The sequence below is a fragment of the Perissodus microlepis genome, chromosome 19 (assembly GCF_051167445.1).
Source record: "Perissodus microlepis isolate ML-2025 ecotype Zambia chromosome 19, ASM5116744v1, whole genome shotgun sequence".
NCBI lineage: Eukaryota > Metazoa > Chordata > Actinopteri > Cichliformes > Cichlidae > Perissodus > Perissodus microlepis.
In genome coordinates this window covers 17,615,801-17,643,064 of record NC_140479.1, presented here as the reverse complement: position 1 = coordinate 17,643,064, position 27,264 = coordinate 17,615,801, and the positions used below count along the sequence as shown (strand labels likewise).

Here is a 27,264-nt window from a genome sequence, read left to right as displayed (position 1 = left end):
TCACATAAACCTAAATCTCCCCCTGGTGCCATGATTCTAAGAGGGAGTCCCCATTAGCCAATCGCACTGCAGAACTGATATTCTGGGGTAGGGGAATCCCACCGCCTACCTAATGCTTATAAACATGTTGTGCTGGTTTTCATGGTGACCCGGCAAGAGGCCCAAAAACTTGCACACCGGTGACTCTTGCTGAGATTAAAACCTTTCAGATGAATAAGCACAGTTCCTTATAAAAGTCAGGCGTGTGGATTGGTGCGTATGTGTGCAAATGAACACGCACACTGCAGCTGAGGACATCACACTGACAAAAGCACTTGGATCACAGCCAACCTTCCACTAGGGAGTGGTGAATTATGATGTCAGATGCTTAAAAGTGCTCTCTGTGCAAGTGTGTGTATGCCTGTGCATATGTGCGCACTAAAAAAAAGGATCATCCAGCCAAATGAGCTCCACCAAGTTGATAGTAAGAACATGATCTGATTCCATTGTCTATGCTAACCTTGGTGGTATAAACTGTATTGGGAAAACTCTTCCTACACATAGCAACCTATTATCCTGTCTTTCAAGAGCACTGTATGTGTGCTTAAATGAAAGCATTCAACTGTGTGCTTGTGCACCTTGGCCAAGGTCCCCGCTGTGACCTTATTTCCTGTGGAAGGAGCTGAGGAATGATGTCACTCTCTGCTGACCCAGAGTCAACAACTGGGAGCTGCAGATCCCCCCCTCCCCCCCACTTTAGATGCACTTTGCATTTCTCCTTCCCTAAGCCAACTGCTCGGGAAACAAAAAAATTATTTACTTTATATCTCCATGCTTCTCCTTATCGTTCCTTCCATACTCTTTCAAAACTGTCTGAACCAAAAGAAGTTGCCGATTTCTGTTTTAAAAGGTCAACAGTGCACTTTCCTCTTCTGGCTAAAAACTCAGATAGGAACACTCAGCCATCTCTTTATAATAAGCTGACATATGGTGAATCACCCTTGAGCGGTACTCTGATGAATACTTTCACAAAGGTTCTGAATAGCAGGCAATATTGCATTTTTACTTCCCATCTACATACACTGAGCTGAGTACTCATAACACTAAGTCTAATCACAAGCCTATTTTAAGTATGTTAACTGTGCTGTCAGTGAATGACTTTATATACAACCCCCAATTCCAAAAACACATTTTACATTACTCTCCGTGAATCGCTACCTTATCGTGGTGGATGGGTTTGTGTGTTCCAGGGATCCCAGGGGCTATGTTGTCTGGGGGCTTTTGCCCCCTGGTAGGGTCTCCCATGGCAAATTGGTCCTGGGTGAGGGACCAGACAAAGAGCGATTCAGAAGACCCTTATGAAGAAAACATCGAGGGAACAGTTTACCCTGCCCGGGATAGGGTTACCGGGGCCCCGCCCTGGAGCCAGGCCCGGGGAGGGTGCCCGAGGGCAAGCGTCTGGTGGCCGGGCCTTAGTCCATGGGGCCCGGCCGGGCACAGCCCGAAAAGGGGACATGGGCCCATCCTCCCGCAGGCCCACCACCCGCAGGAGGCGCCATAGGGGTCGGGTGCATTGTGTGCCGGGCAGCGGCCTAGGAGCGGAGCCCCTGGCGGACTGATCCCCGGCTGCCAAGACTGGCAATTGGGACATGGAATGTCACCTCTCTGGTGGGGAAGGAGCCTGAGTTAGTGTGTGAGGTTGAGAGGTACCGGCTAGATATAGTCGGGCTCACCTCTACGCATGGCTTGGGCTCTGGAACCAGTCTCCTGGAGAGGGGCTGGACTCAGTCTGGAGTTGCCTCTGGTGAGAGGCGGCAGGCTGGGGTGGGTATTCCAATATCCCCTCGGCTTGCTGCCGGTACATTGGGGTTTTTCCCGGTGGATGAGAGGGTTTGTTCCCTGCGCCTTAGGGTTGGGGAACAGGTCCTGACTGTCATCTGCGCTTATGCGCCGAGTGGCAGTTCAGAGTACCCAGCCTTCTTAGAGTCCCTGGGTGGGGTGCTGGAAGGTGCTCCACCTGGAGACTCTGTTGTCCTGCTGGGAGACTTCAATGCTCACGTGGGTAATGACAGCGAGACCTGGAGGGGTGTGATTGGGAGGAACGGCCTCCCTGATCTGAACCCGAGTGGTGCTTTGTTATTGGACTTCTGTGCAAATCACAGTTTGGCCATAACAAACACCTTGTTCGAACATAAGAGTGTCCATAAGTGCACGTGGCACCAGGACGCTCTAGGCCGCAGGTCGATGATCGATTTTGTAATCGTATCACCAGACCTGCGACCATATGTTCTGGACACTCAGGTAAAGAGTGTGGCTGAGCTGTCAACTGATCACCACCTGGTGGTGAGTTGGATCAGGTGGCGGGGGAGGACGCTGGACAGACCTGGTACACCTAAACGCGTAGTGAGGGTGTGCTGGGAACATCTAGCAGAGGCCCCAGTCCGCGAGATCTTCAACGCACACCTCCGGCAGAGCTTCAACAGCATTCCGAGGGAGACTGGGGACATTGAGTCCGAGTGGACCATGTTCAGCATCTCCATTGCCGAAGCTGCTGCATTGAGCTGTGGCCGCAAGGTGGTTGGTGCCTGCCGTGGTGGTAATCCCCGAACCAAATGGTGGACACCAGAGGTGAGGGGAGCCACCAGGCTGAAGAAGGAGTCCTATCGGGCTTGGTTAGCCTGTGGGCCTCCGGAGGCAGCCGACAGGTATCAACAGGCCAAGCGGAATGTGGCTCGGGCAGTGGCTGAAGCAAAAACTCGGGTGTGGGAGGAGTTCGGAGAGGCAATGGAAAAAGACTTTCGGACTGCCTCGAAGAGATTCTGGCAAACCGTCAGGCGTCTCAGGAGGGGAAAGCGCTGCTCTACCTGCACTGTGTATAGTGCTGGCGGAGCGCTGCTGACTTCAACTGAGAAAATTGTCAGGCGGTGGAAGGAATACTTCGAGGACGTCCTTAATCCCACTGACACACCTTCCGAGGAGGAAGCAGAGTCTGGGGATGAGGGGAATGACCCGCCAATTTCCGGAGGCGAGGTCACTGAGGCAGTTAAACAACTCCTTGGTGGCAGAGCCCCTGGTGTTGATGAGGTCCGCCCCGAGTTCCTGAAGGCTCTGGACGTTGTAGCCTCTACACGCCTCTACAATGTTGCGTGGAGATCAGGGGCCGTACCCCTGGACTGGCAGACCGGGGTGGTGGTCCCCATCTTTAAGATGGGGGACCGGAGGGTGTGTTCCAACTACAGGGGGATCACACTCCTCAGCCTCCCTGGGAAAGTCTATGCCAGGGTGCTGGAAAGGAGAGTTCGTCCGCTAGTCGAACCTCGGATACAGGGGGAACGATTTTCGTCCTGGTCGTGGATCACTGGACCAGTTCTTTATCCTCTCAAGGATACTTGAGGGTGCATGGGAGTTTGCCCAACCAGTCTACATGTGTTTTGTGGACTTGGAGAAGGCATTCGACCATGTCCCTCGGGGTGTCCTGTGGGAGGTGCTGCGGGAGTATGGGGTGTCTGACCCATTGCTACGGGCCATTCGATCCCTATACAACCATTGCAAGAGCTTGGTTCGCATTGCCGGCAATAAGTCGGACTTGTTCCCGGTGGGTGATGGGCTCCGCCAGGGCTGCCCTTTGTCACCGATTCTGTTCATAATTTTTATGGACAGGATTTCTAGGCGCAGCCAAGTGGCGGAGGGCTTTCACTTCGGTGGCCTCAGAATCTCATCTCTGCTTTTCACGGACGATGTGGTTCTGTTGGCTTCATCGGGTGAAGGCCTCCAGCTCGCACTGGAACGGTTCGCAGCCGAGTGTGAAGCAGCGGGAATGAGGATCAGCACCTCCAAATCTGAGGCCATGGTTCTCAGCCGGAAAAGGGTGGAGTACCCACTTCGGTCGGGGATGAGTTCCTGCCCCAAGTGGAGGAGTTCAAGTACCTCGGGGTCTTGTTCGCGAGTGATGGGAGAAGGGAGCCGGAGATCGACAGACGGATTGGTGCGGTGGCTGCAGTGATGCGGACACTGCACCGGTCCGTCGTGGTGAAGAGGGAGCTGAGTGTAAAAGCGAAGCTCTCAATTTACCGGTTGATCTACGTCCCTACCCTCACCTATGGCCATGAGCTGTGGGTAGTGACCGAAAGTACAAGATCGCGGATACAAGCAGCGGAAATGAGCTTCCTCCGAAGGGTGGCTGGCCTCTCCCTTAGAGATAGGGTGAGAAGTTCGGCCATCCGGGAGGGGCTCAGAGTAGAGCCGCTGCTCCTCCACATCGAAAGGAGCCAGCTGAGGTGGTTCCGGCATCTGACAAGGATGCCTCCTGGGGGCCTCCTGGGGTTGGTGTTAAGAGCATGTCCCACCGGGAGGAGGCCCCGGGGCAGACACAGGACACGCTGGAGAGATTATATCTCTCGGCTGGCCTGGGAACGCCTTGGTGTTCCCCCAGATAAGCTGGAGGAGGTGGCTGGGGAGAGGGAGGTCTGGGCTTCTCTGCTTAGGCTGCTGCCCGAGCGACCCGGCCCCGGATAAAGCGGATGAAGATGGATGGATGGATGGACATTTTACATTTTATGCATAATGTAAATTAAAATAGAATGCAAGGATTCACAAGTGTCATAAAGCCATATTTTATCCACAATAGAATCAAATGTTTAAAGACACATTTTACTCTTCCATTAAAAATGTTAGCTCATTTTGACAGGAGTGAGACAACTCAAAAAGTTGGGATGGAGGCAACTATTGTCTGGAAATGTAAGTGATACTAAAAAGAAACAGCTGGAGGAACATTGTGCGACTATTAGCTTAATTGGCAACAGATTAGTAACATGACTGGCTATGAAACGAGCATCTTAGAGAGTTAAGCAGAAGTTCACAAATCTGCAAAATCTGCATTTATAAATTGTGAAACGGATTCATTCAGATAAGACGTTTTACAATTCAAGTCATAAAGAAAATCAGTAAATGGTCAGTAAAAATCACAAAGAATATAGATTATAAATGAAACCATGCAAAACATTGCAAATATTAAGAGAAAATGACTAAATTTGACAAAGTATGGGAAGAGGTGTGTACAATCTGACATAGAGAAAGTAATAGTCTACTATGGAAAGAATTTGACTTTAAACTAAAAATGTGGTATTTAAATACACCTCTCATAATCTCATCATATGTGAAAGAAATTAATGTGGAACTGTGTTGGAGAAAATGTGGGAAAACCAGACCACACGTGTATTTTTTGAAACTGTCCAGTAACCAAATGACTCTCGAAAAGGGTCAAGAAGGAACCAATCAAATCTTACCCCATTAGACCCACTGATTTTTCTTTCGGGAACTATACATAGGGAGACATATAGCTCAGACCAAAGGTGCATTAAAAAAATTAAAAAACTGTGAAGACTTTGAATATTTCTACCGTATGTAATATTTTCAAAAGATACCAAGTATTGAAAGAAAACTCTGTGCACAAGCGATGAGGGCAAAAATCAGTCTTGGATGCCTAGGATGTTCAGGCCCTCACACAATACTGCACTGAAAAACAAGAATGATTCTGTCATGGAAATTACTGCATGGGCTCAGGAACACTTCCAGAATTCACTGTCTGTGAACACAGTTCACTGTGCCATAAGGAAATCCAGGTTAAAGCCCCATTAGCAAAGAAATGTCCAGTCTTTTCCTGCAAAGTATATTTAAAATGAACTGAGGAAAAGTGGAAAACTGTTCTGTGGTCAGACTAATTGAAATTTAATATTCCTTTTGGATCCATCATCCTCCATACTCAGGAAAAGGACCACCCAGCTTGTTATCAGTGCCTAGTTCAAAAGCCTGCATCTGTGATGATATGAGGATGTATTAATGGCTATGGAATTGGCGGTACGCCAATCCTGAAATACTGGAATTCCATCCAGATGATGTCTTTCTCGGAGAAGGCCTTGCAAATTTCAGCAAGACAATGCTAAACCACATAATGCACTATTACAACAATAAGGCTTCACGGTAGAAGAGTCCAGGTGCTGTCCAGACCATGTTGAAAAATTCTGCACATCATGAAACAAAAAATAGGACAAAGAAGATCTAGGACTGTTGAGCAGCCAAAATCCTATAGCAGAGTGGGACAATGGGACAATATTCCTATTTAAAAAGTCTAGCAGCTGATCTCAGTTCCCAGAAGTCTGAACTGAATGGGGAAGCTACACAGTGGTAAATGGCTCTGTCCCAACTCTTTAGAGACATATTGTTGCCATCAAATTTAAAATGAGCTAAAGACCAATGTTAATCTTGCCCTGTGACACATCTGCAGAAGTTGGTAAAACTACTTAAACCAGCAGTGTGTTAATTAAACTATCAGAGTGGCAGCTATAGATCCAGTCAGTGTCTGCAAGAAATTCCACCATTAACTGTATTGAAGCAATGCCACTAGAACAAAAATTAGGTTACATTTACCCACCAGTGAATGTTGTCTCATTTTAAAATACATCTTACTATGTTACCCAAAATGTGGCTCCATACTGTAGTGGTTTACTTATATGCCTAACAAGCGAAAGACCTCTGGTTTAAATATGGGAGGAGAAACAAAGGGCCTCCAGTGTAAAAATCTGCCAAATCAAACGTTCACTGTGGCCAACCCATTGTGAACAAAGGAGGAGCCGAAAGCAGCTTTTATTATATTACCTAAAAACAGAGAGACAGGAATAGAAAGAAAGCCCATTCAAAACCCATTGCCCTTAAAGTTAATTGACTCTCACCATCACATCTCCCCACTGTGAGTGTTACGGCTTTGCCTCTGATTTATATCAGTCAGCTTTCCTGTCATGATGGAGATTAATGGGTGTGTTCTGACAGGTGCAGAAAGCCCTGTATTAGTCTGTCAGCAGCAGAATCAACAATAAACACGCGTAAAGCAGAGATGAAGATACTACTGCCTGGGGCCTGCGTCACCATAGAGGGCTTAGCAGAACTTCCCAGTGAAGCTATGGCAGTGCCAAGCGAAACAAAGCTACAAATGTTCAACGTGGAGTGTGTGGTTCAGTGCAGTTGTGCGAGGGCATTTTCTCACTTGTGCATGAGGGGGCTTGTCTTGTTTACAGTTTGATTGGCAGTTTAATGCATTGCAGGGCGGGGTTGGCGCTGAGGAATATTAACATAATTCCCAGAGTGCCAGAATCGGTATTGGGTGTCGAAGAGCTATTCCAAACTCAGCTGTGACCCACAGTAGCACCGGGTCATCTTACCCATGGGCCAACAAACAGACAGCCAGACAGATGCACACACGCACAGTTGATCAGACTCCGATATTCATCACGTTTAACTCATACAAATTTAATGCATGCATGAACACACATGTAAATGCACACATGTATGAACATCTGGACATGTAATAAAGTCTTGGTGTGCATAACACATGCTCACATGCTTACACGCACACACACACACAAACATGCACACACATGCACGTATGCCGGTCCATTTACACTGTGGCGACAGTGAGTCTGTTAGCGGGATGCCATAGTACAGAGGGGTGGACAGATTTAGGTCTCCCTCACACCTAGCTGTGCCAGGGGTGGAGGGGGTTGTAGGGTAATGATACCATTAACACTTGCTGTGCCAACAACCCAACCCTCCCCCCGCTTCCTCCAGTGCTCCAATGAGCACCTCCCATTGGGTTTCTCTGCTCTCCACGCAGCAACAACAGTTATTCACCTCTCCCAAAATAAAACAACAGCCAATCACAGGGTTGGAAGACAAGAAGTGATCGGTACGGACATAATCCTTGACTGCAGGTGAAAGAAGGACACTGAGAAGAGAAACAAAAGTAGACCTATAAGCCAGAAAAATGAAAAACGGAGAGAGTTTAACTGCAAGAAATGTGGGAGCAGATAAGCAGAAAAAACAAAAACAGTAGAGGAAAGAGAAAAAAGGGATGGATAGGGACACAGAAGATGGAGGAGGAAGGAGATTGTGTAATGATGTGTTCGGGTGCTGGCTGTTCCGTTCTTACTGTGGCAGCTACCATGGTAACCTCATAAATAGGTGCCCTACATATCAGCAGGGCATAAGGTTACACAGCTCAGTAAATAAACACACATAAACAGCAGAGGAAGCGTGATGAGGAGAAGGATGGTTGGAGCGAGAGAGGAAAAATAAATTAGTAAGAGAAAAATGTCAAATATAGAGGGGAATAAATGACAACAATAATGATTTGATTCCTCTGTGTTGATGATAATGTGTGTTTGTCTGGCATGCATAATTACCTAAATCTACAATTTGCAGTAGAACATCCACATTAGGGACTGGCTGAGGTAACACTGCCTTTTTATCATCATTAACTCCAGCTTATGCGCAGACACAGACAAAAAAATAATCAAGTTCTAGTTCCCTTCTCTTTCCCTCTGTAGCACAACTACAATTTACCGTTACATTTTCCACAGTAGGAAAAACAAAGTCTACACACATGCATACGCCTGCACACACATACAATTACAGAACGAAACACAAGTTCAAAACCAGGAAAAGCCAACAAAGAGCCACTCCACAACAATGAGCTATTCTGTTCCGTGATCCAAAGCCTCAACTTTTTTGATTCAAGCCAAGATTGAGAAACTGTAAGAGCATGTTAATTAGAGCTAATTAATACTACCAATTACAGCAGCATCAGTCCGGTTGTGCCACAGCAATGAAATCCTTAGTTTATTTTCAGTCTAAAGCTAATCAGCCTGTGTGGTCCCTCTATGTCTATCCCTCAGTCAGGCGCCCTCATACTGCACCTAAATGGATCAACAGTAACATTTAAAAGCATAGATGGCTCCTTTTTATATACATCAATGAACATAAATTAACCCAGAGTTGCACTGCATGTAGCAATCTTTCTAACATGATAAATTCCCGATCAGTGGACTGCAACTGTAATGGCACCGTCTTGGAATAAGTACTTCATATTACTCAAGCCCTTGAAACACCCATTTCTTTATTTCCTAGCAGCAGCTTGAAATGCAATAAAAAAAAAAAAAAATCTCACAGCACCGATTTTCTGAAATTTTCATGTCTTTGATTGTCTGTTAGATTATGCATTTGTGAGTGTGACTTTGGAACACTTACTTTAATGACCTCTGGAGTCTGCTGGATAAGAAGGGTTGAGCCAGCATCTCTCAAAGCAGTATGTTCACCAACAGCAACGGTAGCACTTGCTGTGGTTGGCGTAGCAACAGGAGCTGGAGCTTCAGGTGCGGCCACAGGTACGGTTTCATCGGAAAGCGTAGAGGAATGCAAGTTTGCAGGTGCAGAGGATATCGGGGCAGAGACTGGTTTTGAGTCATCCTCATCTGTAGACGCTTCTGGAATTTTATCCACAGACTCGACTGGAGGGTCAGGTGTAGGTGTAGGCAAAGGTTGGGGAGCACTTTCAGGTGTAGATTTAGGTGCTTGTTCAGCTGAAGCACTGCTTTCAGAATCAGATACTGCAGGTGTTGGGGCAGGTGAAACTTCAGGTGTATTTGCCAAGGTGTGTTTTATCAGTGTATCTGAGATTGCATCTGTATGTACAGTTGGAGCAGTGGGAGCAGCTGGAGGGTTTGTGCTCTCCAGAGGTGTATCAGCCCTGCCAGCGGTGGCCAGTGTATCCTGCAGGAGCCTCATCACCTCCCGCTCCTTTCCACTGTTCCTTTCAGCACTCCCTGTGCTCCCTGCTCCAGAATCCACCAGTTCTTGGGCAAAACTCTCAATGCTCTCAAGGATTCTCAGCAACAATGCCCCATCCTCCTCCTCTCCTGCCACATTTTCACTCTCTTCTTTAGGAGGAGTGAAACTCTGGGGAGTTCTGGAACTAATGCCATTCATGGTTAAGTGGCTGTCTGGCTTTGAGACTTGGAACTGAGCCATTTTGGGTTGAGTGAAGGACTCACTGGAGGTGATCCCCTGGCTCCCATCTCTCTTCCTGGTTTTGGCAGGAAGTGGAGGCTCTGTCTTTCTGGGATGAGTCATACTTTGAGAGAGATTCTCCAAGTCCATGAGCAGCTTGTCAATGTCATCATTCCTGTGTGCAGCAGCTTTGGGTGCAGAGACTGTTAGTGATGCAGAGGAAGGCCAATTTGAACCATAGCCAGAGCTGACTGGCAAATTATTTGAAGAGTTATAGAGCGTGTGTGTTTGGGACAGGTGCATGTGTTGCCCCATCATAGTCCCACTTTTGCTCTGGCTGCTGTTCATCCCTCTAGATGGAGTGTGTGTCTGCTGTGAGATTTGTTCTGGTGTCTTTCCCATATCTGCTTCCTCCTCCTCAATATAAAGAGCCTCCATGGGAGATGCTGGGGGAGTGTGTGTATAAGCTGGGGTCGGGGAGTTACGAAGAGGGGAGGAGGAGTGTGTTGGAGAGGAGCTGGATGAAGAGGATATAATGGTTGGAGGAGAGAGAGTATGTTGTGTATAAGAAGAAGTATGTGGATGTTGGATAACTCCATTAGTAAGTGGGGTAGCTCTAAGCTGGGCTGAGCTGTGAACTGGTTTGGTATGGATGGAATCTGATTTTAGAGATAAAGAAGTAGATGAGACAGAGGATGGAGCAGAAACAGAATGTGGAACAGTCTTTGGGATTGGAGGGGAGAGCACCACATCTTCATAGCGAGGAGGTTGTTCATTGCCAAATATCGGCGAATACGGTCCCTGCTGGATGGAGTGAAGAGTGTTAACCAGTTCAGCCAAATCACTGTGCCCGCTTCCAGGTGCACCCTGTCCACTGCCTCCCAAACCTCCGATTCCTTCCAGCTCCAGAGGCAATCTCTTAAGATAGGAACTGAGACGAGTCATCACAGCCCGATACACACTGTCAGGGCTTGCTTCCCCATCCTCTGGGCCTCCACCAGCTTTGCGTTTGATGCACTGTTTGATTATGTCAGTGCATTTCTTAAGGTCTTCAGAACATTTAAGTAGAATATCAAGGCAAGCACGTATGTCTTCGCCACCTGCTCCGCCAGTAGCTGCCTCCGCTCGCGTCTTCTCCAGCAGACGGGCAATTAAGTTCTCTTCTCCTAGGGTGTTGCGGTACAGGGAGGCCACTGTGTTCAGACTTTGGTCTAATGACCCAATACTCGTGAGGCTGTTTGTTGAGCCACCAGCAACTTTGGTGATGGACGACATGGTGCCTGGGTTGCCCTTAATCTTCGTTTCCTCTAGCACCGTTCCTTTCCCTTGCACAAATGGTGGCAGGTTCTCATCATTAGAAGAAGCCGTGCCATTTGTCATACCGTTAGTAGTTGCATTTGTGGTAAGGTTGGAGCTGAAGTGGCCATAAATAATCTCCAGGTCGGTGGAGCGACGGCTAAAAGAGTCAGGACGGACTTTACGGCCTTTCCGGAAGGTGATGTGGCTGGAGGATGAGAGGCGGAGCTTATCAAATGAAAACTCCTTGAGTTTACCACTGGCCAGGTTGATGGCTTCTTCGGTAATATCCTTCAGACTGCCAGAGGAGGTCATACTCCCAGTCGATGCTCCACCACCAGAGGTCTTCTTACCACGCCATGTTGGGCTCTCTTCTCCTAAAGATAAATTGCCACTGCTGCCTGCCCTCTCTAGGCTCCCATTATGAGTACTATCCATGGCAAGACAAACTTTAGCATGGTTAGTAAGCTGCTGAGCAATAATGTTGCGGGAGTGTATGGGCGAGCTGTTAAGGTCATTGTATTGAGGGTCAGGTGCAACAAGGAGCTCAGAACAGGTGCCACGGTGTGCAACAGTGCAGTCCAAGCCCTGGGACAGTGCTCCACATGGCCCTGAGCAGTAGTGTACTGCATGGGAGTGAGTGCGTCGGTCTACTACCACACTGTTGTAACAGCTCACGCTGCTCACAACAACACGATAGGCTGCTGCCATGGTGACCAATGATCTTCAGGGCATAGGAAGGTCAAAATTATCGGGAAGAGTAAAACAAAAACAATCTACCAAAATTCCTCCTGAATAAAAATAAATTTTTGAAACTGCTTCATGAGAAAAATAATTTATGTCCAAACACTGAATCATCTTCCTGGAAAAAAAAAAGTCTTTCAACTTCTAGGTGACATTTTTATGCTGTAACAAAAAAGGCTATCAAAATATATAAAGAAATGCCTACAATAATAAATGGCAAAGTCATGCTAGTCAAAGCTTTAAATAGGCAAAGAATTCTCTGTGGGCCTCTTAATAAGAGCTGTAAGGTTTCACCTCTCTCCGCAGGCACTTTCCCCGTTTCCTCTCTAGCAGCAGCTCATTAGCCACTAATGATAGCTGTGGAGAATAGTGACAGCAGAGGATCCAGCTGGGGTATCACCCATCCCTACACAAAATAGCCCAAGGGGCTTAATCCAAGGCCAGCGAGGCTTTAACATTGCCCTAGCCTGGGCTCATCCCCTGGGCAACGTTGGAGAAAAACCTCTTTTTCCTATCAGAGCTCAGGACCATTCGCTGACTCCAACGCAGCTGCAAAATAGCAGGGGACTGACCACAGATGGCCAATGGCCCCTTTCTCTTTATGAGTGTGCGTCTGGGAGATCTCTCTTTCCCGTACTCCCTTACCCCGTCCGTGTTGTTCTGTCAGCAATTTGTTAGGATGAGCATGTGTTTTGGCTAGGAGGACACCACCTGTGAGTAAACAAAGAGAAGAGGGGGAAGAGGGAGGAGAAAGGAGTCAGGGTGAGAAAGGGAAAACACAAGAAAAAGTAAATTATTAAGACAATAATCAAGAAGTAGACAACTGTGTATTTGAGCGTTTGCATACATGTGCACATATTAGGTGTTTTGTGTGTGCAAGATGCTACAATTTCCAGTTAGTATCCAGCTGTAGCGTTTTTGCTTTAAAATAAGGTAATATAATAATTCTTGTTGTGAATTGGCTATATTAGTGAAATCTGAACTGAAGCGCCATTCGAAAATAACGGTGCAGAAAGGTACCAGACATATCCAAGTTAAAAGTAGGGCAGAATGTTAAAGCAGACAGTTGTGACTCCCTGTTTCGTCAGAGAAGATCAACAAAGACTTTACTATGACCCTGCTGAGAAATCACAACTCAGCTAAAGAGAAGCAGGTGTTGTAGGGGGGAGAAAACACCTGGCGCTTTCATGTTTCCATTGCTGTTTTTCTCCATTCTTGGGCACAAATTGCATGTTTGTCAAGGAAATAAAGACGTACCACTGCATTTCCAGAGGATATTTACAATTAATAAGGAGTTTAAAATGAAAAAAGTAAAACAGGGCAGACTGATTTATTTTAGTGAATATAACTGTTTATTTAAACCTTACAGTGAAAAAATAATAAAGGTTGAACTCTTTAAACTAAGATATACATCTTGGTAATCTTAATTAGGCATGTATATATCCACACATATATCTGTATGCACCATTTCTTCTCCTTAAATAATATGAGCAAAAGTTTGCATGGTCACACATACAGAAACTATTAACACTTATGTTTTTAAAAACATTTTATTTTATAGACAGATATCTCTACAGATAGCTAGATAGCTAGCTAGGGATGGGTACCGGTGTTCTGACATAAACGGTAGTAACCAGACCGAAAAGCAGCGCACATTTCGGTGCTTTATTTCGGTGCTTTTTTTTCCTGAGCTGTGATACACTTCTAGCCAATCATTTTACGTTTCCGAGGATAGTAGGCGGGCCCAGGTACGTACGTTCTTTTAGAGCAGAGCTACAGATTAAAAATGCCCAAGGCGAAGCGGTCAAAAGTCTGTCTACTTCACAGCAAAATATGCAAACTCAGCAGCCTGCAACAAGTGCTTTAAGCTGATACTGTGATACTGTCAAAGGAGGTAACTCCTCGAATCCGATGAAACACCTGGCGACACATAGCGGTTTTTTTAAAAAGCCGAGAAATGCGCCGTATTTGATAGCTTGCTGCGAGACCTCACACCGAGCACATCTACTGCGGGTGTGGTGCCTGTTATCAGACCCGGATTTAGCAACATCCCCCAAAAACCCGAAGAGGAGAGTCCTGGCCCCTAGCCCTGCCAGTGTAGCAGAAATGATGATGATGATGATGATGGCAGCAGCAGCCGTTCTTCTCTGCGTGAGTAGCTTAATGTTGTTCGTGTGTAATTTACATTGAGTAGGCTAACCACGTTATTACATTAATGCATGTAAGGTGAACTAGCAAACATCATCATAGCTACATGCGGCTGTCTTCTTGTTTGATGGCAGATACTCCCTTCACCCTGGCCAAAAAGGCTAAAATGACCAAAGAAAAAGAGGGAAACAGCTAAACATGAGAGGTTTTTGGACAAAGTTGGTGTTTTTTCCATTGTTTAAGCACTGCTTCCAGCCAAGAGTGATACCATATATGCCCCATAGCTGCAGAAAAGGCTAACATTGTTATCTTTTTACAAAAAACCAGCTGAACATGAGAGGTTTTTGGACCAATTTTGTGTTCTCCATTCTTTAAGCACCGGTTTGAGCACCGGCACCGTTTCAAAAGTACCGATTTGGCACCGGTATCGGATAAAACCTAAACGATACCCATCCCTATAGCTAGATAGATAGATAGCTAGATAGATATAGATATATATAGATATATATAGATATATATACACCAATTTTTTGTATTTTCACATATATTTTATGTGATATGTTCATTTCATCATCTTCCTGAAAATGGGATGTTATGTTCTCCGTTTTCCTGCTTCATATTCAACATATGGGCTCGGGAACATTTCTTAAAAAAACAAAACAAAACAAAAAAAACCTCAGCTCATCTCTGCATTTGAGAGCTACTGGAGACATTGATCTGTACAGTAAAGGAAGTCAAGCAATAAATACCAGTCTCAGAAAGCAAACATACTGTGTAGTAGGATGGCAAACAAGGCTGATTGTTAAAATCATTTGAAGACTATGCACAAGAGTGAAAATAACTTGGCATGTGAATACCCAGCTCAGTATTATTTCTGTCTCTCCACTCCATTTTCTACATCCTCTTTTCTAGTTTTAGATGTCTTAGTTTCTGTATTTAATGCACAAATTTCTGTTTCTCCATTTTCTTTCCCGTGCTAGAAGAACATCGCTTAGAGGCATTACATCTTACACATATGTACCCATACATATTGTCCGGACATAAAATTTTATAGTAGTATAGTGCTACTGCAGTCACAACCACAAGCATTCGTAGCATACATGAAAACAGTGTCTCAAAACCCAAAAAAATTCAAACACAGAAAGGCAAGTTTCTGAATTCAGGACTGCATACTTGTGGGATTCAAGATTTTCAGAATGACCACAGGAGTGGAAAAGCACAGAAAGGTTAGAATAACTTAGACTGAGTGTGCAGACACATGATATTTAGTGGGTTCTTAAGGAGATGGAGTTTCCTACTTAAATCTGTCAAAAAAAAACCCAAAACAACTGAAAGAGAAGGAGGTGGGCTTCTGCGCAGGGGAGAGTGTTGGAGGGGGTGTTTGGTGTCTGGGTAAACAACAATTAAGAAACTGTATGGCAAAAACAAAAAACAAAACAGGCAATCCCCTTCCACCCCTTTCCACACACACACATATACACGCACACACACACCTCTGTCTTACTTTTTCTCTCCTGTGTTTCTAACCAAACACATGCAACAGCTGGATGCTGCTGAATCAGTCTCTTGGGCAGGAAGTTACATTTCCTGGCAAGCTGCTCTTGAAATGTGGACAGTCAGTTAGAAAAACATGATTACAGGATGACAATCACACACACACCCACACACATCCACACAAACATGTCCACTCACACTCCTTACTGTGCACACTGTGTTAAATATCTGTGTGTATAGCTTGGTAAATGACAGCTTCCCAAACTGATACTGAGCATGTAAACAAACTCCGCTGGTGTTTATAACACTGACCAGCCTACGCGCACACATACATGGATGTGAATACACCCACCCACAAGTGTCCTCACATGCCTCACTGACACATATTTCAGAAAAAGAGGATTCACACACACACACACACACACACACATACACACACACTTAGTTTTTTCGAGGCCTGCTCTGATTTATCACTAGCTAAATATTTTTTTTTCTGTTGCACATATTTTAGAGGCAAGGTAGCAGAGAATGCACAGAGGTACACTGCCAGCTTCCAGCTCAAAATCAACAAGCCAAAGCTCCGAGTCAAAATCTGTACAGGAAAAGTGTGGGTTTGTTTTTAAAGTGTCTTGAACATCTTGAGGGGGAAAAAACAAGATATTAACCAAATGCAAGTAGGTGCTGTATATTTCCATGCTAAATCTATAAATAGAGAAATATCTTAGTCCGGATAATGTTTTCAGTTGAGGGTAAGAACAACCCTCAAGTTTAAGTTTTCTGAGATTAGATTGTGTTTGTTTGGCCTATGCATTAAAAAGCACAACAAGTAGAAAGTAATGAACTTGAGTCCTTATGTTTGTGGCAACCTGTTGCCTTTTCCCACTTTTCTCTCTCCCATCCTCTCTGACTTTCTTTGGCTCTTCCTCCTATCTATCTATCTATCTATCTATCTATCTATCTATCTATCTATCTATCTATCTATCTATCTATCTATCTATCTATATATATATATATATATATATATATATATATATATATATATATATATATATATATATATATATATATATATATATATATATATACACACACACATATACATATACACATATATTAACTTTCTCTCTATATATATGAACTAACTCACTGCACACGCACACAAACACACATACACATCCTGAGGCACAATTTCAGTGTTGTTATTGAGATCACACAGCGAGAACAGACTTCTGGTATGCCACACTCATACTAAACACAAGAGAGAGAGACAGATTAGTGTGGGTACTGACTTCTGCCCCATGAGGAACAACAGTTGCCTAATAAAGAGGAGTTACTGGAATTTTTTAAAATATAACTTCCCTATGAGATACACAGAAACATAAACACACAAAGATGCAAAGATGACAAACACATGCATAAATACATGTGATTAATTGTTCAAAGTGTCAGTTTTAAACACTCCCTGCTCCACTCCCTGTTTTATAATTTCTGTCTCCATCTATTTCACTCACTGTTTGATCTTTGCAAATGTCTAATGAACTAAATGCAGTTCTGACCCACTTCTTTGCCTCCCTCTGTAATCCTCACATAAATTATTTACTCTAACTCTTTGAATCCACACACACAAGTTACAGAGTCATGTCTTTGAAAAGAGAATCAAACTTATTCTGTATCCACATTTGTTCATCAGCTCTGCGTCAGTCAACTGTTGAACTGTAATGTTCTGGCAAGAGCACAAAGGTGTAGACAAATAGATACTCTGGCAGACAGCAGTGCCCATGTAAAGTCTTGGCTACATTTTCAGTTATCATTTTCTGTGTCAGCTGCCAAGATGCCACTTGCCACCAGTTTGGCCATATTTCAGAGCTGCAACATCACTGGAGTGCCCAAAAGCACAAGGTGTGCAATACTCAGAGACATGGCCAAGGTAAGAAAGGCTGAAAGACGACCACCACTGAACAAGACACACAAGCTGAAACGTCAAGACTGGGCCAAGAAATATCTCAAGACTGGTTTTTCTAAGGTTTTATGGACTGATGAAATGAGAGTGAGTCTTGATGGGCCAGATGGATGGGCCCGTGGCTGGATTGGTAAAGGGCAGAGAGCTCCAGTCCGACTCAGACGCCAGCAAGGTGGAGGTGGAGTACTGGTTTGGGCTGGTATCATCAAAGATGAGCTTGTGGGGCCTTTTCGGGTTGAGGATGGAGTCAAGCTCAACTCCCAGTCCTACTGCCAGTTTCTGGAAGACACCTTCTTCAAGCAGTGGTACAGGAAGAAGTCTGCATCCTTCAAGAAAAACATGATTTTCATGCAGGACAATGCTCCATCACACGCGTCCAAGTACTCCACAGCGTGGCTGGCAAGAAAAGGTATAAAAGAAGAAAAACTAATGACATGGCCTCCTTGTTCACCTGATCTGAACCCCATTGAGAACCTGTGGTCCATCATCAAATGTGAGATTTACGAGGAGGGAAAACAGTACACCTCTCTGAACAGTGTCTGGGAGGCTGTGGTTGCTGCTGCACGCAATGTTGATGGTGAACAGATCAAAACACTGACAGAATCCATGGATGGCAGGCTTTTGAGTGTCCTTGCAAAGAAAGGTGGCTATATTGGTCGCTGATTTGTTTTTGTTTTGTTTTTGAATGTCAGAAATGTATACTTGTGAATGTGGAGATGTTATATTGGTTTCACTGGTAAAAATAAATAATTGAAATGGGTATATATTTGTTTTTTGTTAAGTTGCCTAATAATTATGCACAGTAATAGTCACCTGCACACACAGATATCCCCCTAAAATAGCTAAAACTAAAAACAAACTAAAAACTACTTCCAAAAACATTCAGCTTTGATATTAATGAGTTTTTTGGGTTCATTGAGAACATGGTTGTTGTTCAATAATAAATTTATTCCTCAAAAATACAACTTGCCTAATAATTCTGCACTCCCTGTAGATATGTAAAACACAGCAGGAGATTTCTGCTGATTGTGCAAGAAGCATAAGACCATTAGCTTGAGAAAAGCTGGTGTTTTGATGGTCTAGAGCATGGAGAAAAAAAAATTGATCCAGTTCGTTGCTGTAAAAAAAAAAAAAAGAAAAAAAGAAAAAGAAAAGATATACTATGTAAACCAGATGTCTGTAAACAAGCCAAAACACAGGGGAAGAATCAGAGGATATCTGAGACAATAAATGATTAAGGGACAGTTAAGGTATTTGCGTTCAAAGCCCTCAAGTTAGAAAGAATATATCTGCTTGTTTAAATAAAAGATAATGTTTTCATACATTTATGTATAAGGAGTGACTCAGACAAACACAGAGATGCTTTTTAATTTGTGGAGAAAGTTTGTGAAATTTTCCAACGCTCCTACACAACACAGTTAAGGCTCTTAAAGGAGAAAATGGAAAAGGAACCATGTAAAGAGCATGTGTTCATTTTCAACATTGTATATAATTGATTTGAAGGAGTAAAGTGGTATGTGCTATCTGGCAGAGACTTGATGGTTCTCTTGTTATGTCTGCCGAAATTATTGTCTGGATGAGAACCAGGCTTACAGCACAAATCACTGCACTCTAGACATAAAAACAAACACGCACATACAGCTGTCAATACAAAACCGCATCTGCAGGCTTGTCCCAGAATAATAGCATTGTTTTTTTACAGGTCAAAACAGCGGCTAGAGCTGAAAAGAAGTAAGCTGCATGCAAGAAGGTCCTGCTCAGGTTCAGGTAGGGGGAGTTTCCACCGTGAAGGCGTATTTTTTCTCAACGGGGAGCGGAAATGGAGCACAAAGAAAGGCTTATAGTTTGGTTATACTTTGGTTTATAGTTACATAATGCCATTCATCTTAATAATATGACAAAAGTTGATCAATTTGCTTTCTATTACTTTGCCCTACTAGGCAACAAATTCTAAGGACCAAATATTTACCGAGATAACTTTTTTCAACACTTGGTAGTGTATCTAGTATATATATATAATGTTTGCTTGTGTAGACAAGGAGCAAGTACTGTGAAAAACTTGAGCCAGCCCTCATTTCTTTACTTTTTCCAAGGAAAAAAGGTAGCTTTCTTGTAATTGCTTCACATAGTTTTCAGAAAGAGTTCTCCAGGCATCTCGAAGAAAATTTCTTCTATGGATGTTGGCTGTCTTTTGTTCTGTTCTATATTAAGATTACAGTCGATTCCTTCAGCAATGTTGAGTTTGGGGCTCCGGGGAGGCCAATCGATGATTTTTTGTTCTCCACTGTTTTCTATCAAGGTATGCTTTTACCTCATTAGCAGTGTTTTGCAATAACTCATGCTGAAAAATGAATCCACTGCCAATCAGATGCTTTCCAGATGGTTTTGCATGCTGGATTAAAATCTGATGATATGTTTCTGCATTTACAGTTCCACCAACTTTGACAAGATCTTCCACACCATTGGCATGCAGACGTGACAGAGCCTCCACAGTGTTTTACAGATGGCTGCATGCACTCGCTGTTTTACCTCTCTCCTGACCTCCTCTGTAAATATTAATGATTCAAACAAAAGAATTTCTCACTCTCTTCCACTCCATAAGACCTGTTGCCACTTATTTTCAGTCAGTTCTTGCGCAATTTGGCATACCTCCACCTTTTCTCCCCATTTCCCTTTCTTAAGAATGGCTTTTTGGTAGCCACCCCTACACTGAGACCATTTCTGGTTAAGTTTCAGTGAACAGATGGATCAACTGAAGGGATGTCTGGATTTGTTGGATCCCAACAGCTGCCTAAAGTCACTTTATATTGTAAGGTAAAGGTAAATAAACCCACACTCAATAAGAGCTGGGATAGGCTCCAGCCACCCCTTACCACCCTGAATGGGATAAGCAGGTAAGAGAATGGACGGCTGCGAGAAGGTCTCACTTGGTGTTCTTACCATAGACGCACAGCTTTAAGTCCTGGCATGAGCTTGAAATAGCAAATATTAGCTGTTCAATAACCAGCTGACTCATAGGTTTGAATAATATCATGGCAGTATGTACTCCAACATCTTTCTTTTGTGAAGCATGTTTGTATAGTTAATGCAGATTAAATAAGATTTAACGAACATGTAAGGGTTGGATAGTTTTCTCTGCAGAGTCATTGCTGATTGTCTGAGACCACTAAAGACAAGATTTTGGCCAGTTCCTTATAGAACCACGCACATAGGTACACAGAGTCATACAATCTGATTTTACTTAAGACATTAGTTATTCTACTATCCATTAAATAATAAATAAATTATCTGAATAACATTATTTGAAACGTAACTATTTTTTTCTGATCAATCCATCATATACAACTAAGGAGATAAATACTCAGTCAAGTCCAACAGTACTGCAAGGTTCACTCCACTCCAGTCTTCCACCGACTCTTCCAGTGCTGCACCGGCTGTTGCCCCGGCCCTTTTCACATCTCTCATGAAAGGGGGATATGTGAATAGCTTGACGCCTCATTAGGAACAAAACAGAAATGACTAGGACCCCAGGACACGCGGACACACACGCACTGTATAGCCCCTTAGGGAAGGTGTTGAGGGCAGAGGAGAGGATGTTTTTGTGCTTCTGAGCAGATGAAGGAAAACGATGACTCACATCTTCTCTTATCCTTACATGTTTCCTGGTTAAAACAGCTTGACCTTATAAGGCTAAGACACACAGTCTTGATCTCTCTCTCACACACACACACACACACACACACGCACACACACACACCTTACTGTTCCACTGCAGAGGGCAGAAAAAACAAGCTGTAAATATTCAACACTGTAGCCCACATAAGATGATGAAAGCTGGCATCAGCTTCAAAACACCAAAAACTGCAGATACCAACAAACACAGTCAAATATACCTGTGTAAAATAGATGCAAACAAACAAATACATCCATGCATAGATGCACATAGACCACCACACACGCACGCACCTGTCCATTATGCCTTGCCTGCAGCCCATAATGACCCAGTCCTTGTATAGCCACTTATTTAACAAACACATTTGTAGTGATGTCACGCTTTTGGCTGGATTCTGCTAATGCACAAGGAGTCACATAAATCAGACATTAGGCATGCATGCATACACACACACACACACACGCTGGATAAAAAGACAAAGGACACATAAATAAATCTAATGTAATGTGCCAAGACAGCTGACCTGGATTTCACTAGTCGTCAGTTTATTCCTGCTACCACCTGCAGCCCAAGACCCAACGGCAACTAGCCCACCAACTACACCACCTACTTCCAACAAGAAATCTGGCAGCTGAACACAAACATCAATCACACACAAACCAAAGGAAATAATATGAAAAGGAAAATGTTTTGTGTTTGGAGCAACAGGACTTAAAATAACTTACTTAAAACATGAATATATCCTAACCAAACTGCACATTTTACCCTTATTACTAATAATAATACAGTAATACACAACACACTGTAATGTATCTCTGGCTTATTCCTTACACATGAAGCGACTTCTCAAACCAAATTCATTCCATCTGTGTAGGAGTGTCGGTGTAAAGTGGGAAAACAGCATCCAAGTGAAATAGTTTGTTTATTACAATCTCACACACAGCTGGATCACTGTTTTTGCTTTTTTCTCCTTTTTCCTTTTGTCTCTGTGTCCCTTTTTTCCTTCTTTCTTTTGTAAAGCTTTGAAACGTTGCCAGTGAACGTAACGCCAGAATCGCCCAGGTTCCTCTTGTCATTGATTATTGATATACTCCCCAATAATACAAAAAAGTAAGCTTAATATAAAATTAGAAAACCCAATGCATTTGCACTGCAGTTTTTCAGGTTATTATGTGTCATTAAAATTTGTTAAGCAACACTTAGTGAACATATTTAGTTATTTCAGTTTGCAACTTTTTAACTTTTTAGAGCCCAAATGGTCCAAATAATAGGCTTATATATACCAAATATATCAAGTTTACAAATTCAGTATCAATGTTTAAATGTTTTGTAGTTAAACTCAGTACTCTTGTACTGGCTCAAGGATATCCAGCATGAATATTCTGTGTTCAGGAAGTTGTTATGAACAGTTAACTGGCCTCAAACAATCTTTATTTGCTTACAGAGGCTTTAGCCGACCTTGATGGAGACTGTGTTACTATGCAGTAAAGCATTATCAAAGCTAGACCACTACAAAAATAGCCAGTCATTAAGAGGAGCTGAGTGTTCATATATATTTGGAGTAGTCCAAAACTACACATCATGGAGCCAGTCCCAAGCCAATTCCCAGATCCAACGCTGGTTGGATATAAATTTCTTGTTCAAGAAACATCTGAACTCAGACATTCCCCAAATACCAGAGTGTTTCTACAATAACAAATATCATTCAACAACGACACAATGACCAAATCTCTCCAAATAAGCCACAGCAGGCACACACGGCTCAAAACCATCATATTAGAGTCCAAAGCTTAAACTGCAAACTGGCTAATTGTGACGAGGTCAGCATCACCCATTGCTGAGTATAGACTTACAGTGATAGGTGTTGTGGAAAGGTGTGCCTTTAGCGCTTCTGAAATGACATGTTTGTACATAAGCACACACATTAGTGAGTGTGAATCAGACTTGAGAGAGGAGAAAGTGAGGGAGAGGCAAAAGCAGACTTTCAAATCCTGCCAGGTATTTGATTTCCAATCATTTTCGCCATTATTCAGTGAACAAAAGGCAATAGAGTCCAAATCAAAGCTACAAACCACATAAAACCACCTTTCAGGGAGAGGCAAGAGGTATGACTTTATTTTTCCCCCTTTACATAAGTGTCTTCTCTTTTATATTCACCTAAAACTTAGTAGTAACATACTATCAATAGTGTTAGATGTTCTAATTCACTGAAATCAGTTGGCTTTTAAAAAAATGTGGATTTATTAGAGAATGAAATAAAAATGTTATGTTTTCACTAAATACGTTCATAGAAGAGAGAGGTCATTCATTTTAAAGCTCACCCCACGGCTTTTTAAAAATCACAAAATATTAAATGTTAATTGCAAATCTCTTTAAAAAGCCTTACGGATGTACAGAGTTCACATCTGTCATTATGACTTTCATGGAAATATAGTATAGACTCAAAAAAAGGATCTTAAAGGCATTTAAAAAAAACCCGAAACAATTAATTCTCACTTTCCTCAAGACATCTTCTGGATGTCCAAACATAATGTCTTTGAGACATTTGTGCGCTCATCTAGGTCGATACATGCAGGCAGCACGACTGTGTTTATAATGAGAGAAAGAGTAGAGATCTCCAGATTTTAACAGAAATCCATATAAGTGCATGTTTAGACTGAAGAGCCAGAGCTAGACTAACTAGTCTGAGGGTTGTCTATGTGTGTAGGTATGTGCGCTTATGTGTGTGTATGTGTGTGCTGACTGCTGTCCCTGTCCATCAGAGGGTCATATGAGGAGCAGATTAGGGTTTCTAACCGCAAACCCCTGTCGCCACAACCCCGACGTCACGAGTCAGCGAGGAGTCATCGTGTTCCGAACCACCGGTGACTCACCCCTCCTCATCTCGCTACATGCACACCAATACGCACACACAGAAAACCCCACATCTAAATCAGGACTTAGTGGTACAACCCATGTTCGTCAACCATTCGGCAAGACCAACATTTCAACAAGTCGATTTGAGCCAGAACTGATGACTGCCATTAGTTAAAGTATGACTACAACTAAAACTGTTTTCACGCATGCATTGCAGCCCTTTGCTATGTCAGCTCTAGAGTAAAAAGCCTGTACAATGCCCGATTGTGCTCATGGGAACTGTCTAGTGAATTCACATCGAGCGAGTGGCCAATATGTCTCCTGTGCTAGCCAGCTAATACCCTCTCTTAAATCAAACAGAGTATTCCCAATGGTGAGATCGCATCAGATGTGGACTTTCTCCCGCACTGCGCTACATGTGAGAAAGGAGCACCTCGAACAGCATCCTGGCCCGATTCTCCCATTTTTATTATTCAGTATAGGCATTGTTTCATTTGTTTAAAGTTATTCACCATTTAGTAAGTGACCAACTCTGTAGAAAGAACCATCAGACACATTAGTAATTAAATACACAAATAATTAAATTATGATGTAGTCTAATTTTCTAAAAATGTATAATTATATGTCTGAAGGGAATTTGGTATCTTACTGTGAAGTCTTCCAAATACTATGAGCCCAGGATGAAAACTCAAATGAGTCTTTGGCTTGAACAGGATGGCTAAGGTTTCGTTTTTAAACACACCTCACAATACTTTACCAAACCTATAATCAAGATTTCCATGATGCATACTTGGAAGGAAAATTTGGTATAAATTATATAAATGATCCTCTAATTTATCCTTTAGTGGATTATGTCAGCCGGTAGGACCCTGACTAACCGCTCTACATAAGAGTCATTAATAAACTGACCTATTAGCTAAAGGGATTGCTGTTCTTTGGATTAATAAAAAAAATCTTCAGACTTACAGTAAATCCTCCACAAAGATGTAACGTCCAGCTGTTTTTCCACATCTATGGTGTGCCAAAAAGTGTTTAGCTGCACATTTTCAGCACAACCAGAATCTAGCACCAAGTGGCAAGCTGTCACTTTAAGCCTGTTAGGAGGGAGGGGGGTATTTACAACCCGACACACAAGCGAGACTATAAAACTGGACTCTCTTCACCTCTCTCTCAACCCTTCTCCCTCCTTTCTATTAAACCAGCGGTTGTGCAAAACCTCAACAGACAGAAAAAAGAAATTAGTGCATGTAGTGGGAGCAATAAAGACACTACATGAGGAATTAACAGATATTAAACAGCTTACAGGATTCATTACAGCTGGAGATGAAAGTAGGACCAAAGCAACTGAACTGCTCTTTTATAAGGAATTAACCCTAAAAATGTGTTGTTTTTTTTGGCACAAACACACATAAAAAAAATCCAAATCTGCCTCTGTCTCACACACAGACACACACACACATGCACGCCACATCCGCTGTTACCAGGTTATTTTCTTCCCTAGTGTTTAGAGTCTATTCTTGGAGTCATGTTTGTGTATGTGACCCCTCCGAATGCCTTTTCATCTCAAGAGCGCATGTTTGTGAGTTTTTCTGTACGTAAGTACATCAAGCAAAAACAAGGCCATGTTTATGCATTTAAATCCATATAAATTTTCAAAATCGTCATTCACAGCTACATAAAAATGTTCCCTTTTTCTTCCCAGCTCCTGCTTACTATCTCCACTTCCTTCTCGCTCCTTCTCCTTTACTTGTCATATAAACATCTCTTTAGTTTTATCTATCCTTCAAAGTCCTTAAAGACAAACTTAAAAATCTAAATCTTTCCATTTCTGTCCACTCTTCCTTCATGTTTTTCTGGGGCCTTACTTGATATTTTATTTAATCTGCTTGGAAGCCGCACACTAGCAGCAGGGCTTTTCATTCACTTACCCCTGAACCCTCAGTGGCTGCCAAGTGGAACACATGCTGGCTGGAATATGGCTTTATCTGAGCATGTGGTTGAGCTGCTGAGGCAAAGCTCAGGGTTTAGGTCTAGACTTCAGAAGCAGCTCCTCCTTTGCTGTACATTGCATTTGCCACGGTTTAAATATACAACTCAGTTTGAATCATGCTGGGCATAGACGCCACCACAGTGGGTTTTACATTAAACAATCAAGATGTGATTGAAATGCAGACTTTAAGCTGTAATTCAGGGGGTTTTACAAAAACTGTTTACAAATAGCATCCATTTTTATACATAGATCCCCATTTTAGACGGTGAAAACTGACTGGACATATTAACTGTACTTCCATTTATGCAGAGAGAAACACATAGAGGGACATATACTGCACATTCATTCAAAATGAAGATTAAAAAAATAATTTTTGCCATTTTTATTTGCAATTTTTGGCAATTATCAGCAGAAATTGCAAAATATAAGCACGTATCACGTTTTTGCTTTTCATTAGATCATTTCCTCAACGTTACATAAACATTTCTTTACTTTCAAGGCAAATTAATGTTATAAGTACTGTGATTTTTCTTACAGGTTGTGAGTAAACAAATAGTAAAAGAGGCAAAACTGTGCCTCAAAGCAAGAAGGTTGAAGCAGAATAGAAACAGAGAATAAAACCCCAACACCCACCCACACAAAGAAAACACACAAAGATAATATAATAACACAATGAGCTTGTTTGTCCAACCAGTTTAGAAAACTGGGTTGGCCACACCAAAGATTCAGAGTAAACATAAGAAAAGGAGAGGCTGAGAGCGCTATTTTTCCTGTCTTTCAAATATGGCTGCAGACTGCATTTATGTGTATCAATAGTGTATGTGTGTGCATGTGTATGCATGCAAGTGCATATCTAGTTGTTATATGGCTGCACAATAAGCAAAGATTTACTACATGAGCTGACTTGAGTATGGCTTATTACACCTCAATAATGTCAAACCAGGACTTAAAATAGAGCTAAGGAGGGACGCTACCTGCCTCTGCTGTCCTCACGCACACATACACACACGCACGGACATACAAGTGTTCACAAACACAATTTTTTGACAGGCTACCCAGTCCTGCAGGCAAAGGCTCACAAAGTTGAGGTCATTTCATGTGAGACTACTCTGTACATGAGAAAAGTTCAGCATCAAGGGCAACTCACACACACTTCCTGTTTCTTACTGTCACCTGGAGGCTGAAGAAAACAACAAAGCCTCTGGTTATGGGCCAGCAAGACATAAAGACAATGGCTACAGCATGTGTGACTCACATGCACACACACACAACCTCCCTTGGGTTAGG

The 27,264-nt window shown here is 43.0% G+C and overlaps 1 protein-coding gene across 3 annotated transcripts in view; it reads right to left on the bottom strand.

The window, feature by feature from the left end:
• The window catches only part of ppp2r3a (protein phosphatase 2, regulatory subunit B'', alpha), a 61,799-nt gene that overhangs the window by 16,194 nt on the left and 18,341 nt on the right, over positions 1-27,264 (bottom strand). For all 3 annotated transcript variants that reach the window (XM_084915821.1, XM_084915820.1, XM_084915822.1), the window contains one exon: positions 9,058-12,567. In XM_084915821.1, coding sequence (XP_084771947.1) covers positions 9,058-11,823 — 2,766 coding nt within the window. In that variant the 5' untranslated portion in view covers positions 11,824-12,567. The remainder of the gene's footprint in view (positions 1-9,057; positions 12,568-27,264) is intronic.